At 58.6% G+C, this 17,143-nt stretch overlaps 1 protein-coding gene and 1 long non-coding RNA gene across 9 annotated transcripts in view; one reads left to right on the top strand and one right to left on the bottom strand.

Annotated features, from left to right (window-relative positions):
* Positions 1 to 5,670: 5,670 nt before the first annotated feature.
* The window catches only part of MTCL2 (microtubule crosslinking factor 2), an 86,739-nt gene continuing 75,266 nt past the window's right edge, over positions 5,671 to 17,143 (top strand). For 2 of the 7 annotated variants that reach the window (XR_011430992.1, XM_023626515.2), the window contains exon 1: positions 5,671 to 6,694. Coding sequence is in view for 6 of the 7 variants with exons in the window: in XM_023626515.2 (XP_023482283.1) it covers positions 6,020 to 6,694 (675 nt within the window). In the remaining variant the exon portion in view is untranslated. The remainder of the gene's footprint in view (positions 6,695 to 17,143) is intronic. The other 5 variants (XM_023626512.2, XM_070247686.1, XM_005604621.4 and 2 more) reach the window with 4 other exon arrangements.
* On the bottom strand, positions 6,564 to 7,630 carry LOC111769999 (uncharacterized). 2 transcript variants are annotated; one of them, XR_011430994.1, is made up of 3 exons: positions 7,497 to 7,630; positions 7,200 to 7,289; positions 6,564 to 6,703 (listed from the first exon to the last, which is right to left on the bottom strand). It is a non-coding gene; the product is annotated as an uncharacterized lncRNA (long non-coding RNA). The 2 variants fall into 2 exon arrangements; XR_002802885.2 differs by having other exon boundaries at positions 7,433 to 7,558.

The raw sequence follows: 17,143 nt of genomic DNA, 5'->3' as shown, positions 1-17,143 counted from the left end.
CAGCTGGAAGAGACCCCTCATGCTGGGCTTTGTGGAGACAGCATGGGTCCCTCACTTCTCTGCCCCTTGCCCAGCCTCCTGGGGCGATGGCCCTCTGGAAGGGGTGGGGTGACACAAGGACTTGCATTATGGGATAAACAGGCACGTGAAGGGCCCTGTTGCACCTCAAACACGGCTGTTGCAATACGTGTTTAAACTGTAAACCACTTGAGGGTCACACTCCTGGCCCTCCCAGCTCTCTCGGCCGCTCTCCCAACCTTATTTCTCCCACACTCAGTACCTGAACCATTGGGCATTTGAGAAGCCAACGAGATTTGCCTTGCTGTCCCATTCTTTGTCCTCAAGTCCAGCAAAACCCAGAATGTGACATGTCAGGAACACCAATGGCCATATACCAGGCCCCTAAAAAGCTTCCATGATGGGGTTCTAGGCGCCAGAATGCGGACGTCCCAGCTCTGTGTGCCGCTTGCCTTCGCCTTTCTTCTCCAGCAGACCACACATGGCCTCTCAGAACTGTGATAGTCATCACCAGGAAACAAGTGAAACGTCCAACAAAAGGAGGACGGCTCGGCGGCCCATGGAACACCCACTCCACGGATTATTTCTAAGTATTAAAAATGGTGTTTACAGAGGTTTATAAATGCAAGAGGAAATGCTTCTGCTAAGTGAAAAAAAAGCAAGATATAAAATTGTACGTGCAGTACGGTTTCAGCTATGCAAAATAAACCCAAAACATTAAGAGAAAATGACTAGAATCACTTCCTGAGTACACCCTGCATTCACCGGGCTGACCGGCTTCACTGAGAACCTCAAATGGTGCTTAAGATGACCCGACATCCCCCCTCCACAGCCTGGGAAGTCTAATTTCCATTCTCTGAGGTCACTTTGACATACAGTCTCTGCCCTCCTCAAACGACTCTCTCTCCTTTGTCTCCTCACTCTTAGCTGGCGGGTCAGACTTCATTCTTCATTGAGAAGACAGAAGCCATTGGCCCTCACTCCATCACCCTGCCCACAGACCCACCTGCATCTCGCCCATCTCTTCTGCCTTCCCTCCAGGACAATGGAGGAAGGTCCCTCTTTCTTTAGAGACCCAGTCGCCCATCCCAGGATGCGTCCCTCTCCCCTTCTCCTGGCCTCGCTTCCCTCTCCGCCTCTTCCCTCTCTCACTTGTCCGTCCCTCTCTACGAGGCAGTCCCCTCCACGACAGCTCCATTTCTCTTCTCCCTACACTCCGCCTCTGTGTCGTCCTGTTCACTCCTCAATACACTCCCTCTGGATTGTCCCCCGCACTGTCCCCAGCACCCCTGCTCTCACCGAGGTTCCCAGCAGCCTCCAGGTCACCCTATGCAGGGGGCACTCTTCTGCCCTCATCTTCCTCCAGCTTCTCTGACACTTGATCCTGAGATGTCTTCCTCTTCATTTATCTACCCGAGCGCCTTGGCCTCCGAGCAACACGCTGTCTGGGTTCCCTCCTACTTCCCTGGCCGCTCCTTCTCTGTCTTGTGTGGTTGGCTTCTCCACTTCTATCCACTTTCTAGAACCAGGAATTCTTAACTTCCTGGTTCTAGGCCAGTTTTTCTTCTCTCTAGACCCTCTCCCTACGCGACCTCACCTGCTCCCATAGATTTAAATATTTTTCAAATGCTGATGACTCTTCATGACTCCAGACCCCCTGCTGCTCTGGGCCCCACATGCCTGTGTTAATTGCCTCTATGAGTTCTCCTCTTGGATGTCTCCAAGGACATCTCAGCTGAACGTGTCCACGAGAACTCTTTACTCCCCCCTCCAAGCTTGGTCTCTCTGTCCCCGACCACTCCAAGCTGGCTTCCCTGTCTTGTTAAATGGCACCATCATTCATCCTGAACTAAAGCCAGAAGCCTGGGAGTTGAACTTGACCTCATTTCTCTGATCCCTCACTTCCAACCAAGAGTGTCTGACTCTTTAAAGCTCCAGAACAGATCTCAAGAATACTTTCTTCTTTCCCTCTCCACTGCCTCCACCCCCCATCCAAGCCATCATTATCTCGCAGACACTGGTCAGTAGCCCTTAGCCCATCTTCTAGCATCTCTTCTTGCCAGCAGCTAGGGTGATCTATTTAAAACACAAATTAGATTATATCATGCGCCTGATTACAGCCTCCAATGGCTTGTCATTGCATCAAGAATGAAGCCCCTGCCCAGGGCCGGCCTTGGCTCCGGCTGTCCACTCCAGCTTTATCTTGTCCGACTCCTTCCATCACCCATCAACTTCCAGTCACATTGACCTTCTCACTTCCTTGAACACCTATCAGGCTTGTTCGTTCTTCAGGGCCTTTGATCTTGTTATTCCTTCTGCCTGGAATTCTCTTACTCCAGTGCTTTGAATAACTCAGTTTAAATGTCACCTCCTCAGGGAAGCCTCTCTGACTGCCCTATTTCAAGCAGGTTCCCCTACTAATTCCTCTAATCCTCCCTCAGCCAGTGGTTTGTTTCTTTCATGGTTTTCCTAATGAAGAAAACCTTTTAAAAAAATCACCTCTTCTTTGAAGCCTTCCAGGATTTAGTTTTCATTCAGTTTCCATCCTGTTGGTCAATTTAGCAGCTTGAATGAGAGAAAATAAACTGTTTTTCCACTGGGTAATAGTATCTTCATTTCTTACAATCATTTAATGCTTCATTCCTTGTTGAGTAGAACTTTTTACAGCACACACTGTGTACCCGAGCTGGACACAGCCCCATAGTGCAGCATAACAGGCTCTGAGATAAGATGGCCCTGGGTTCAGATCAGTCCCAGTTTTGCCACTTCCAAGATATATGACCTTGGACAAGCATTCCAGTTGTCCATTGCTACATAACAAACTACCCCAAAACTTAGTGGCTTAAAACAACAATATTTATTTTGCAGTTTGGGACAGCTCATTTCTGTTCCACTTGGCATCAGCCAGGGCAGCCCCAGGGCTGGGGCTGAGTCAACTGAAGGTTCGCTCCCTCACATGTCTGCTGGGTGGTGGGGCTGGGAGCAGGAGCTGCTGGTTGGAACACCTGCATGCGGCGTCCATGAGGCGTGGCCTCCTCCCAACATGGTGGCTGGGCTCCCGCGGTGAGTGGATGGAGAGAGAGAGAGACTGAGCCTGACAGAGCCATATTGCCTTTTATGACCTAGCCTTGGAAGTCACATGTCACTTCTGCCCGTCTCTGTTGGTTGAGCCGTCACAAAGGTCTGTTCAGGTTCAAGGGGAGGGAACATGGACCCCGTCACTCAGTTGGAAGAGTGTCAATGCCACATTGTAAAAAGAGTAATTGGGATGGGCTCTATATGGCCGTGCCTATTTTTGGAAAATACAATCAGCCACAGAAGTTCCTAACCTTTCTGAGACCCTCTACAGAAGTGTTGGGCACAGAGCCTGGCATGAATGAGTGCCCACGGGTCACGACACGGCAGATGGGCTCCCTGCCTGCGTGCAGTTTCCCTGGTCTGAATGGAGCCTGAGTCCAGAGCCCCTACCTTGGCCCCACCCAACCCCCAGGCCCCTCCCCACCAGGCTCTGCTGGGGCTTCAATGTAGATTCCTGGCTCCCCAAATCCAAAGACCCTCAGAGCAGGAAGGGCCCTCAGCCCCCTGTTCAGCCGTGAGTGTGGGGGCCCAGACAGGATATGTGGTAAAGCCAGGACTCAGGCCCAGGTCCAAGTGGGGAGATCCAGGCCACTCTAATCTCAGGACCACGGGCGTGGCCAGGGGTGTGTCAGGAGTGGATGAGCCAGCCTGGTCTAGCATGTCCCCTGCCTGGAGTCACACCCTCCGACATCTCCAAGCCCTCGTTCTGCATAGGGGGAGAAAATGAAGCACAGAGAGGGTAAACAATTTCCAAGAGCTACACAGCAGCTCTCTGTGCCAGAGCAGAACAGCCTACAAGAAACAGAGACATCAGAGCTGAAGGTCCCTGCCATCTGCTACAACAGACCAGACCAGGTGGGGACTTGGAGGCCCAGGAAGTGGGAGGGCTGGCCTTGGCCCCCTGTGCCACACCATGCCACCTTGCTTGTGATGAATCTTTTGTGGCCCATCTCCTCCTGTGCTGTGTGCTCCATGAGATCAGGAACGCACCACTGATGAGTCCACTGCTGTGTCCCTTAGTGTCCTACCTGGTGCCTGTGGACTGGGAGAGCGGACAGTGCATGGGGGCAGGGGAACTGGTGCCTTGCCCAGGGGGTGGGAACGCCCCTGAAGAAGTGTTTGTGGAGAACCTGCTGCGCGGCCCTGCTCTTTACCTGGCTCCTGGGGGCACCTGGAGGAAGGATCTGAGGGTGGAGGGTGCACTCACACACCTGGACACACCTAGATCAGGATGAGAGGTGAGAGGGCACACCGCAGGGGTGCATTCACTGCTGCGGGGGAGGTGGGACAGGAACAGAGAAGTGGACCTGGTACCAGCCGCGTGTCAAGGGCAGGAGGAGGTGAAGGAACAGGATTGGGAGAGGAGGAGGAGGAAAAGGAGTAGGAAAAGGGGGAACGGAGGAGGAAAAGGCGGGAAGGGAGGAAGACGGGAAGAAGAAACTGCAGAGGGGTAAACACAGCCCTGCCCACCCCTCCACCCCACCCCCCACCCCTCACCCCCCACCCCCCGCCCCGGCAAGGGAGTGCCACCCTAACGGTGAGCGCCCACCTGCGCAGCAGCCAAAGGGCTGACTCTGGGGCTGCCCCGCAGTGGCTCGGCGATGGGGAGTAGCAGCGCGGAGCGGGGGAGGGGACGGGGGCGGGGCAGGTGTGACAGACACATGGGAAAATCAACAACCCGGCCAGGAGCCGTGGAGACAGCCCTGGAAGAAAAGACAGACGCCCACCAGAGCCGGGGCTCAGGGGTCGGCCGGAGTTGCTCTTGGTGGGGGACATGCGGGGATCGGGGCAACCAGCCCACCGGGGCCAGAGCCTATTCCCACAGCATCGTTGCTCTGACACCTCGTAATAGGTCTTCTCCATTTTAGCCTGCAGAGCCTCAAACGCGGGACGGCGAGGAGGGAGCCCGCCTGCAACCGCCGCCGGTCAGGGTGCAGAGCCGGGCGCGCATCCCGGGCGCCACGGTCCCTACGCCGGTCAGAGGGAAGCCGAGGCAGGAGAGGCGGAGCGCGCCCCGCAGGAGTGAGGTTTGGGCTCCGTCCTGGCTCTGCCACTGACCTTGGGCTTATCGCGCGCCCTGCCCCGGCTTCAGTTTGCGCATCTGCACAATGGGATAATGGGTCTTGCTTTGCTAGGTTAAGAGGGGCGGAGTTCGCGCACGCTCCGCACAGCCGCGAGGGGCGAGGGACCGGGAGTGTATATGGATGCTGGCTCCTGCGCTCTGGGGTCCGCCCGGCCTCCGCCTGCGAGTCCCCGCTCTCGCCGCTCGCGCGGCTCCTGCCCGCACGCTGGGCGCAGGGGCGCCTCCGCCGGGTGCGTTGCCCAGACCCGCAGGGGAGGGGGCGGCGGCGGAGCGGGGGAGGAGGGAGCCCGGGCCGCGGCCGCCCCGGCCCGCCTGACCCTCGAGGGGGTCGCTGTTGCCTCGCAGATCCCTCCCTCGCTCGCTGCCTGCGTCCCTCCCTACCGCTCCCGCCGCGTCCGCCTTTTGTTCGCGGAGCCGCGCGCCCCCGAGCCGAGGCGGCGGGGCGGGGAGCTGGCGGGGCTGCGCGGGGGGCGGGCCGCGCCGGGCGGAGCCGGGGCCCGGGCCGCAGCCGGACTCGGAGCCCGAGGGAGCGATCGGCGCGCAGGCAGCCGGGGCCCGGGCGCGCTCCGGGGGCGCGGCGAGGCAGAGGGGGCGGGCGCCGGGCGGAGCCGGAGCCGGAGCCGAGGCGCCTGGAGGCGATCAGGCCGCGCTCTCCGAGCTCAGAGCAGCGGAGAGACCGTGCGGCGGGGGTCGGGGCCGGAGCGCAGCCCCGGGGCTGAGGGGGGCCGAGAGGAGCTGCGGCCCGAGCGGCCCGAGCGGCGCCGGGAGCCTCCCCAGGGGCGCGGAGGCCGGGCGGGCCCGGGCCATGCGCGCCGCTCTCTGAGGCCGAGGGAGGCCGAGATGGAGGCGCCGGCGGGGGAGCCCCCGGCTCGGGGCTGCGGCCCCCCGCCCGCGCCCGTCCCGGAGAGGAAGAAGAGCCACCGCGCGCCGTCGCCGGCCCGGCCCAAGGACGTGGCCGGCTGGTCGCTGGCCAAGGGCCGCCGCGGCCCAGGCCCGGGTGCCGCAGCCGCCTGCAGCGCCGCGTCGTCCGCGCGGCCCGACAAGAAGGGGCGCGCGGTGGCGCCCGGGGCGCGGGGCGCAGGGACGCGGGTGGCCGGGGTCCGCACCGGGGTCCGCGCCAAGGGCCGCCCGCGCCCGGGTGCCGGGCCGCGCCCGCCACCACCGCCGCCCAGCCTCACTGACAGCAGCTCGGAGGTGTCGGACTGCGCGTCGGAGGAGGCGCGCCTGCTGGGCCTGGAGCTGGCGCTGAGCAGCGACGCCGAGTCGGCGGCCGGGGGCCCGGCGGGGGCCCGCCCCGGGCAGCCGCCCCAGCCCGCGCCGCCTGCACAGCAGCCTCCGCGGCCGCCCGCCTCCCCCGATGAGCCGTCGGTGGCCGCGTCGTCGGTGGGCAGCAGCCGCCTGCCACTCAGCACCTCGCTCGCCTTCTCCGACCTCACCGAGGAGATGCTGGACTGCGGGCCCGGCGGCTTCGTGCGAGAGCTGGAGGAGCTGCGCTCGGAGAACGACTATCTCAAGGTGGGCGCGCTGAGGGCCGAGAGGGGGGCCGCGGGAGGCGCTGGTTGTCACAACTGCACGGGCCTGAGGCCCCGGCCGGCCCGCTGTCCCACTGAACGAGCTGGAAGAGGGGGCCTGAACCCTTGGGGACCACCCTTAGGTCGATTTAGGGTCCCCTCACATTCCACCTCCCGTTTTATTTGGGAAACCCTTTCCTGGGGAGGAACCTGGGTGAGGAGACTGGCCAAGGGCCGTTATCCGGGGAGGGGGGTCTTGAGAAAACTGCCCTGGAGGGTGCCTAGATGCTTCACTTGGGGTGGCGGTGGGGGCTGGACCTCTGCGTTCAGCTGCTTGGAACCCCCACCCCAGGTCAGAGGCCAGCCCTTTGGTGGCTCTTCTTTCTGGAACGGGCACTGTGTGCACTCCTGCCGGGGCACCTGTGGCCCTCCCCTGCCAAGAAGAGGCCAGAACACCATCCTGAGGCTTTACCCAGGGCTTTCCCCAGCACAGGCCTGTCCCCGCCTACCTTTCAGGGCGGGTCCATTTGAAAGCATGACATCTGGGAACATCCCCTTGGCCAGAGTCCGACTTCCGCCCAGTCTAACGGTCCCACAGCCTGGAAGGATGAGGTCGTGGGAGAACCGGTTCAGAGGCAGCTTCCTAAATCCCAGGATGTTGTCTTCTGCCCTCTCTGGGACAGGCCCTGTACCCACAGCAGCCCCATTGGCCCCTCATGGCCAGTGCCCATGGCCTTCCCACCTTCCCAGTGAGAGGAGGGGAGCTGCTCTTCCGAAAGGGGCATTCCCTCTGGGCATGTGGGGACCTGAGAGCTTCTCGGAGAGCAAGCTTTGTCGTCACCCTTTCAGTGGATGTGGGCACCCACTGGGTGCAGGCTCCGTCTGCCCACTCCCTGGCGCGTGGCGGCCTTAGGGACAGCCCAGCCCTTGTGTGTCGACCTTGACCCGGGAGACTGGAAGCTTCATGGGCTCTACTGCCGCTGGCTGGGTGTAGTTTTGGAAGAGGCTGAAATGTTACCTCTTCTTGTCAGTTGATGGCCTGGCACAACACCCAGAGTCCCCCTGGCCGAGAGCCACCAAATGAACACCACTCTGCTGATTTATGTCTGCCCGGCAACACTCAGCTTTGCGTTGTGGCTCTTCTGGCCAAATAGGTTTCTCTCTCATTAGAGTTTTGGGGTCTTGTTCAACTGTGTTTCCCCCAGAATCTGCTATCCACCACGTCTTCAGTATATGCTTGTGGACTACAAGGACAGTCTCTGTCCCAATCAAGATAATCCACCCCTTCAGCCTCTAACCTTTCCCCAAGCCAGGTCTCAGTTTCCTTATCTGTTAAATGGGAGGGTAAGTCTTCCTGAAGGCCCTGTTCAGTGTTGAGAGTCGGGGGTTCAGTCAGCTCCTAGTCTTCAGAAGCCAGTGGTGGGGAGAGGCCGAGTGGAGGGTGGGGAAGGGGAGGGAGGCCCCAGAAAGAGGCCTGCCCTGCCCTCTTGGGCTCGGAGCTGCTTCCGTAGTCCGTGCCTGAGCCGCTCGCAGCCCAGCCCCCGAGTCCTCGCCTCCACCTCCTGGCCCTCTGGTTCACCCTGGCAAGTGGAGGGGAGGTTCTTCAGGGTCTGCTCGTGCTCCCACCCCTGTGGGCGCCTGTCCTCCCGGGAAGTCAGCAGGCAGAGCTCTGGAGTCTGTCTGAGCCACTCATGACTGTCAAGGTGGAAAATAGTCCTAGAAGTCTGGTGCTCGAACCCAGGGTCTCACAGGGGCCAGGGCCTGGCTGGGGACGTCCTACTGCCCGGGCCAGGGCTGGGCCTCAGTGTCCACTCAGTGTTTCAGGCTTCATGCGCAGACCTCAGGCCACTGCTGGATCTCGGGTCTGTAGCTTCCAGGCTGTGTGATTTGGGCAAGTTACTTAATGTCTCTGGACCTTAGTTTCCTCACTGTAAAAAGGCAACCCTACATCTTCCAACCTTAAGGGTTGAGATAGTGTGTGCAGACACCACCAGAGCGCCTGGCGTGTTATGAGCCTCAGATGAGGGCAGTTGTGATCACTGCTGTTCTCAAGCGGCACGTGACCTGTTCCGTGTTCTCCGTGGATGCCATGGGGGCAGAGTAGCTCCTCCTCCCCCCTGGAAGCAGGCCTGGCTCTTCCTCCTGGCCCCTCATTCATTCATTCACCAACTATTTGTTTAGTGCCTAGCACAGATCTGGGGCTGCCCCCGCGGACAAGGATGAAGTGTCTGTTTTCACGGCGTTTTGAGCGTAGTGGGGGACTCTGGGATTCAACAATAGCCGTGCGAGACATCACCACGTGCATCGTGACGAGGGTGGAGAAGCACACGGCGCGCCAGGAACACATGGAGGTGGCGCTGGGGTGCTTGAGGAGGCCAAGGGCTGAGGGACGAGATGGAGCCAACTGCATAAGGAGATGGAGCAGGAACATTCCAGGCTCAGGGAAGTAGGAAAATTTGATTTCAAGGAACAGCACCGAGGCTGGAGAGCAGAGGGAGGCGGGGCGGGAGAGGCGAGCCGGCCGGCCTGTGCGGTCCTTGCTGTGTACACTCGCATCGGTCTACGAACCTCCCTAGAGCCTTGTTTCACCCACCTGCACCTCACAGAGGGACTGGAGGCCTAGAGGCCGCGGACGTGGCCCCTCAATGAGGGGGCTTCTCTGGGAGGGAGGTGTCTTTGGTCCACTCTGCAGATGGGTAAACGGTGGCCGCAGGGAAGAGACTTGCTGCAGGTCCCGAGCCGGCTCTGCAGGCAGCCAGGGCTTGGAGTGAGAGCGTCCTGCCCCTCTGGGCCACTTTGCTTCTCAGATGCAGAAACTGAGTTACCAGGGGAAGGACTCCAGATCCCCAGCGGGTCCCCTGCAGGCCTCATGCCGCCCGGGGTTGAGTCCCACCGAGTCCGATGGGGCCTTCTCTGGGTTCACCTGCCAGCTGGTGGGGGGCCCTGGGAACTGTCAACTGGGAAGGCCTCTCGGGTGATGGCAGATCTCCTGTTGCATGAGGCCGCTCTGGGGCCCGGGAGCGGCAAGTGTAACCAGGGCGGCTGTCTCCCAGTGAGACGGTGGAAGGAGCTGCTACAGAGAAGGGAGTGAGCTCGCTGTCGCTTGAGTTATTCAAAGAGAGGCTTCATGGCCTTGCATGTTTGGATAAAGACATAGGGTTGGTGGAAAGCAGCTTGTAAACAGTACAAAATGTTGGCAGTGGTGATTACTTGAGGACGATTCACGGGGAGATTTGTGTGGTAGCTACGGCAGAGCTGCCTGACCTCAGGGTCCGTTCCAGGCAAGGAAGTCTGAAGGTTATTAATGTTTGAGGTTCCAGGATTCTAAGGTGCACTTTTAGCTGCAGAGCACACACATTGACCGTGTTTGGCGTTCAAGCCCCTGGTGGTCTGAGGTCTTCCAGCTCCCCATCACCACTAACTGTCGCCAGTGTACCATGTGGTGAGGACATGCTGGCAGCCCACTGGGTGTGGATGGATGAATCTGAGAGCTGGAGCCCAAAGACCTGCCTTTGAGACCTGACCCTGCCATTTACTGTGTGGCCATGGGCAAGTCACTTGGCCTCTCAGAGCGACTGCCTTGTTTTCTATCTATATAATGAAGATGATGGAACTTGCCTGGACAACTTCATAGGATTGTTTTCGGGAATCAAGGAGGTAGGAATAGACAAGAAAACATTTTGCAAGCAGTGAAATCCTGCATCTCTTGAGGAATTGTTAGCCAATGAGCAGACAGGATGTCTATGTCTTCATTCTTGGAGGAGCTGGGAGAAGCCAGGAGGGTGGATCCCCTTAACTTTAGGATGCTAATAAATCAGGAGCTGCTCCGGAGAGGACAAGAGGGTGTGACCATGTTCCGTGCTGTGTGGGCTCCATGAGGCAAGGCCTCCCCACTGGCTGGGAGGTTCTAGATGTGAGGGTTTGAAGTGCAGCCAGTCTAGGGGTCCAAAAGGGCCCAGAGGCACATCTGATCCACCCCCCATTCCCATTGTACAGTTGGGTAAATGGAGGCTCCGGGTCACACAGCCAGGACTCCAAACCTGGTTGTGCTCACCCTGGGTCCTGTTCTTTGCACAGTGTGACCGGAGCCGTGAGCTGCTGGCTGCTCACAGTGTGTCTAGTTTGGGACACAGGTTGCTGAGATTCCGGAATCCTGTTGTGTGCCCGGCTCTAGGCTAAGACTTGTTGGGAGCAAGTGGAGAATAACATATGCTGTAGCTGGGGGCCTGGAGCTGCAGGCAGGGCTGGGAGACGTGTGTGTGTGCGTGTGTGTGTGTGTGTGTGTGTGTGTTTGTGTGTGTTCCTTGCACCAAGGCACAGTGCGATTGGGACTGGAGCGTCTGAGATCCTGGAGGAAGTAATGGGGCTTTGGATCCAGGCTTAAGGGTTAGATAATGGTTAGGTTGGACCCCAGAGTGCTGGGATATTAGAGCTGGCCTGGGACCCCCAGACCACTGTCCCCTGGACATCTATGGTTCTTGTCTCACGAATGCTCTCAACTATTGATTGCGTCCTGGGTTAAATAAGCCCTTTACTGCTCCCAGCAGACCTGTGTGGAGGGTTCTGATATCAGACCCATTTGACAGATGAAGAAACTGAGAGGCTATGTAACACATTCAAGACTGCACAGCTGAGACACTTGGGAACCCCACTAGACAACCCTAAGGAGCCCCCTGCCTCCGTCTCTTCCACCCTCTGCTGTGCAGGAGGCAGCCTGTGCCTCCGAGTTTCACAGAGCAGGGTTCTCACCTGTTATAGGCTGTGTGATGCCGGGTGAGATACTCAGCCTTTCTGAGCCTCTGTTTCTTCTTCTGTAAAATGGGGGATGAGCACGAGCAGAGTCAGGGGGACCCTTCGCAGTGTGATGCCGCAGATCAAGTGCATGGTAAATGTTAGCACCTGTCCCAGTCAGCGCTTGTCCCTTACCTGCCTCTCCAAGCGTTTATTCATTTGTTAAACACTTATTTTCTGAGCGCGCCCTGGGTGCCAGGCCCTGTGTCTGATGTCTGGCCCAGTGGCCGGCAAATTGTGAAGTTCTCAGCTCCCAGGAGCGGGGAGGGCCAGGGGGGCTCCAGTCTATCTGTCACTGGGTTGGGGAGGGGGTCGTCATCCTGATTAGCAAAGCTCCTGGCTGGTCCTTGCTCTGAGCCCCAACCCTCCTCGTGGTGGCTGAGAGCTGGTCTGGAAGAAGCTGCCCTGAGTCCTGGGTCTTTAAGAATCCTCAGCGGTCTGTGTGTCACGGGGGGAGGCGTGCACCTCCAGCGAGATGGAAAATGGAAAATGTGAGGCAGCGGCTGCTGAGGCCTGGGGGGACCACGGAGCTCCCAGGGCTCCCAGCATTCCTCGCAGAGGGGCTGGGCCTGTGTCCCTGGGCATACTCTCTCTTGCACACTCAAACCCACACACATGTATTCACAGCTCGTGCTCAGAGATCCACAACCACTCACACACATCTTACATACACATGCAGACACCACATCCAGCTTGTGTGGTATGCTTCCAGAAGCACAACTTCTGACATATTTGAGAGGATACACGCTCAGAGAAGTACACAAACCCATGCAGACACACAACCTCCTGTGTCATCACACCCACACGTTACCAAAGAGACACAACAGAGACTCACACCATCTTGGAGACCCCTGGCTCAGAAACATAGCCTCACACACATCTTACACCCCCAGACACTCTTGGCTGTGTCCCAGAGATGGACGTGCAGCCTGGAGATGCCCTCAGACATATGGGAAGTACACATACACATGCAGGCGCCCGCACAAACCCACGCAGACTCATTACACACAGGCGCCAGCATCCACGGAAATCCACAGATGCGCCCCTGCCAGGCAGGCACAGAGACAAGCGTGTCACCCAGATGCCCCCACTGCCTCTTCCACAAAGCCAGCACCAGAGGCCCTTGCACACCTACCGGGCACAGACACACACCCAGGAGACACTCACACACATGTGAGCAGGGACACGAGCACAGAGCTCTCAGATGTCAGGCCTGTAGCATGTGCTAATGGGGCCCAGAGGCTCACACACCAGGGTAACCAGACACAGACACACAGAGACTGTGTGACATTTCACCCCCACAGAAACACAGGAAATCCTGGCCCGTGGCTCCCTGGAGCTGATGAGTACAACTGGTGCTTTCAGCCCCTCCACAAGGCTTCCTTCCACAGGGCTGCTGGGAGCAGGGAGGAGTGTGGCCCGAGCTTGAGTTTGTAACCTCCTGGGTCTGCACTAAAGGCCCCTGATGCCAGCACTGGGGCCTGGGCCCAGTGGGCTGAGTGCAATGGAGCAGTTGTCAGGCCTGCGCACCGGAGAAACAGTGCCCGGGGGCAACTCCCTTCTAATCTCCTAGGAATTTCCTGCTTGCCCTCATCTCCCCCTCCTCCCCTTCTCTCTTTGCTGGGGGCTGTGATGGGCCATGCCACTCCCATCCCTAAAGGGTGCCTGGTTCTCCCTGGGAAACAGAAGGGAGCCAGGGTAGAGGAGGCTGGAGATGCTGTGGGCACTCAGAGGAGGAGCCATTAGAGATGAGGAGTTAGCATTGAGAGGCTGCCTGTGTGCCTAGCTGCTGAACAGTGGCTGGCACTTCACAGGGACTCAATAAATATTTGTTGCGTGGTTGAATGAGGGAGAGGCTGGGAAGGGGAGTTGGTCCTGCTTGAGAAGGGCATTGAATGCTGAGCTGAGCTGAGGCCTGTGAACACCTTGCTGGGAAGGAACCATATGCACTTATAGAAGGCTAGCAGCTGGTCCCTTACCATGTGTCTACAGCACCGGGCACCAGGCCTGGCCTGTCCCAGGGGCCCAGGGCGGGAGGGGAGGAAGGCTGTGTGGTCTCATGGCCAATTCCTCCTTTGGGGACAGGTCTGGGGCCAAATCTAGCTTTGTTACCTCCTCCCTGTGCATGATCTCTATGTGCAAGTCCCCTCATCAAGCCTCAGTTTTCCTGTCTGGAAAATGGGAATTTAATCCCTTTCTTGCAGGCCACTTGGGAGGATTGGCATTCAGGTCTGTGGCACATCCCGCACCAGCCTGGGCTCAGAGGAAGGGAGGGAGCCCCACATCCCGTGTAGCCTCCGGGATGGAAGGACATCCCCAGGGGAGGGGCTCGGCTGAGTTCCAGGTGGGGCCTGACCAGCAGCCAAGGTTATTACCAAGGTCATTCCCCCGTGCCCTGTAGGCGTGACCTCATCCGCAGTCATGTTCTCTGCCCTCTGCTGCCAGAAGGAACTTGGAGCTGAGGTGGAGGAAGAGCCAGAGGCTCTGCGGTGTTCTGGGCCAGGCTGCCCCGGCAGTCACTGGAGGGTCAGCACCACGTCCACATTCTCAGTGGACAGCACCGGCCTCCCTGAGGGACGCTGGGGAGTCCGAGGAGGTGGGAGCCGCAGGCCAGCCCTTCCCTTCTCTGGGTCCGAGGGGGTTAAGAGCACTGTGTTCTCGAGCCAGGCCAGCCCGGGCTTGAATCCTGGCTCAGACTTTTTCTCAGGAGCTTCCCCTTTACGAGCCTCAGTCTCCTCTGTAAAATGGGGCTGTGGATGGATGGTGCTCGCCCTGCCAGGTTGCTGTGAAGGTTAAATGAGAGAAAGTGTGTAGGTGAGGATTAGCCTGGGCCTGGCTCACAGTAAGAGCTCACCAGCTATGCGCCCTCAGCTCGCGTTATCGGCAGGCATGGGTCTGACTGCCCACGAAGGCAGGGTTGTGCCTGGCTCTGGGTGTGGGTCTTGGCATGGGGTAAGGACCTGGGGGGCGGGCTTGGGGATGCATTGCCTGTGGGTGTCCCCAAGTACACCTCTCCCTGCTGGTCCCCTTTTCCTTCCTGCACGGTGTCAGTCCTCCCTGAGTGGCTGAGGCCAGAGCTGCAGACTCTGTAACCTGGGGGTGCTCCTTTGCTGATGGAGGGCTGCCTTTGGGGTCCCTCATTCTAAGACCAACGTGAATCATCTCCCATTGCCTCTGCCACAAAGAGAGGCTTCCTGGAGTATCCTTTGGGGCATTTACCTCAACAGTAACTGGATTATTAATTGGGTGATTACAGGTTTCACATCAGCCCCTTCCCCCACGTGTTCTCCAGGGGGGCAGGGACCTTACTGGGTGGGATTTAGCCCCTTCCTTTTACACAGGTGTAAACTGAGGCTCAGAGAGGTTAAGGGGCCCACCAAAGGTCACACAGCGTGTAAGTGGCAAGAGGCAGAAGGGCTGGGGTCTTGTGGTGCTCTTTCCAGGATGCCAGGCAGGGGGAATGGCACCAGCAAAGGCTCAGAGATGTGAAATGCCAGGGTGTGGAGTGTGCTGGAGCTTCAGGCCATGTGGCCAAGCCACTCCCTGACTCCAGCCTCACTTTGCCTCCCCGGAGACTGCTCAGCCCTGTCATCTCCCTGCTCAGAGATTTGGCTGCTGCCCAGTGGCCATCCTGGGGATGTTTTAAACATCCAGATCCAAATGCTGCCTTCCTTCCTGTCCACACGGAAAAGATGAGAGGGACACCGGCAGGCGCCCCTGCTGTGAGCACCCCCCTCAGAGGCAGCAGGAGCTGCGGCTGTCTCCCGGCTCTGTGGGGTGAGGCCCGGAATGGGGCAGGGTCAAGCTAGGCCTGGCCTGGGGGCAGTGTTCTCTGGGCATCTCCTCACTCCCAGCACACACAGGCAGGCACTGCTCCCACCAGAGGGAGTGTCTGTGGTCTCCTGCACAGAGCCGTGCCAGGTCTGGGAGGCTCACTCCTGATTGGCTGTGGAGCCTTCATCTTCCTGAGCCTCCGTTTGCTTATCTGTAAAATGGGTATAAAATAATAGCACGCTCCTCAAAAGGACTGTCGTTAAGCATGAGATAATGGACATTCCTTCCAAGCTCAGCCTAGTGGCTGACACACAGTAAGCCCTGGTAAATATTAGCTGTTATTATTGTCACTATTGTCCCATTATAGAGACTGTCTAGTTTATGAGAGCTCAAACTGGACTCACATCCTGGCTGTGCCACGTAGCATGTGACCTGGGCGACATAGTTGACCTTTCTGTCCAGTTTCTCACCAGTCAGTTGGGGACTGCTGGGCATAAAATGAGATGACATGTGCTGCCTGACATGTGCCTGGCACAGGGGGACACTCAGGGAACAGCTTGCCTGTTATTATTTATTGGTGTTGGAGAGGTAAGTCCAGGATCCTTGTCTTCCCGTGTGACCCTGTGGGTCACCAGGAGCAGGCAGTCTCCATGCCAGCTGGAGCAGGGGCTCTGTGTGGCACGTCGATGGCTGGCTGGGCATCCTGTCCTTCCTTCTCCAGGACCTTTGACCTCAACTCCCCTAAAACTAGAGCCCAGCTTCTACCCAAGGAGGCTAAACTGGATTCAGCTCTGGGCTGGGAGACGGGAGCCCAGAATCCCTCCCTGCTTGACTCTGGACCCTCTGGGGACGATGGGATTGTCCCCAGTTCCTCTCTAGGCCTCAGTGACCCTGTCTGTGAAGGGATGGCGTCTTTGGGTTCCCCTCCCCCTGCTGATATTCCCAGAGTCTCTGCTCTTGACAGGGGAGGGAAGTGGAGCTTTACGGAGCCTTCTGCCCTCCTTGGGGTCCACGTGCAATGATCTCATCTGGAGCCTTGACAGACCCTGGGGGACAGGCAGAAGGGACAGCAGATGGCTGCCCTGGCCTCTCGAGGGGCCTGGCATGCTGCCTCTGTGGCCACTGCTGGCCCACCCTGCAGGTCAGCCCTTCCGGGCTGGGATGAGTGGCCCGGGCCAGAGCCAGGGTGGCAGATGGGCAGGCAGCCTGGGCCTTGGCCCGAGGGTGGGGCTGTGGTGGCCTGGGCGGTGTGGGGGAAGGCGGACCAGGAAGAGGCTCCTGCTCCTCCGTGGAGCGGTTGCTGCCCTGCAGAGTGAAAGTTCTGGGTCCCTCAGCTCAGCTCTGCCCTTCTTCCTGGGTCTGTCAGCCCGTCAGCCAGTCTGGTCCCTAGAACCTGGGGAGGAGGTGGTGTATTGGGGTGAGGTTTGGAATCTGGCAGGGATGCGCCCTGGGAGTTGGTCATATTGGATTTGAGGCCCTCCTCTGGGATGCGAAGCCTCCATGGGCATTAGCTTCACAGAATCCAAGAATTAAATGTAGACACAGCAGCGCTGACCGGAAGTGGTTTTCTGTAGGAGAGTGGGACGGGCTGGTAGTCTTCTCCTCTTAGGACTGCTTTACTCATTCGGCAGCTGTTTGCTGAGCGGTTCCTTTGTGTGCCAGATAGCGCGGTGGGCTCGGCCCTCCTGAAGCTCACATCCTAGTGGTGGAGACCGACATTCCACGTGCAAGCAGACCGAAGAGTAAGATAATTAGTATCACAAATAGGCCTGTGATAACATTCCATGAAAGAAACACAGATTTGAGATGCACACAATGGGCCTAGAGGGGTCTGGAAGGCTTCTGTGAGGAGGTGGCATTTAAGTGGGGGCTTCAAGCAGGAGGGGGA

The sequence above is a fragment of the Equus caballus genome, chromosome 22 (genome assembly GCF_041296265.1).
Source record: "Equus caballus isolate H_3958 breed thoroughbred chromosome 22, TB-T2T, whole genome shotgun sequence".
In the NCBI taxonomy this organism is placed as follows: domain Eukaryota; kingdom Metazoa; phylum Chordata; class Mammalia; order Perissodactyla; family Equidae; genus Equus; species Equus caballus.
The sequence above is the reverse complement of the archived record's forward strand: the minus strand, read 5'-3'. Positions and strand labels throughout refer to the sequence as shown.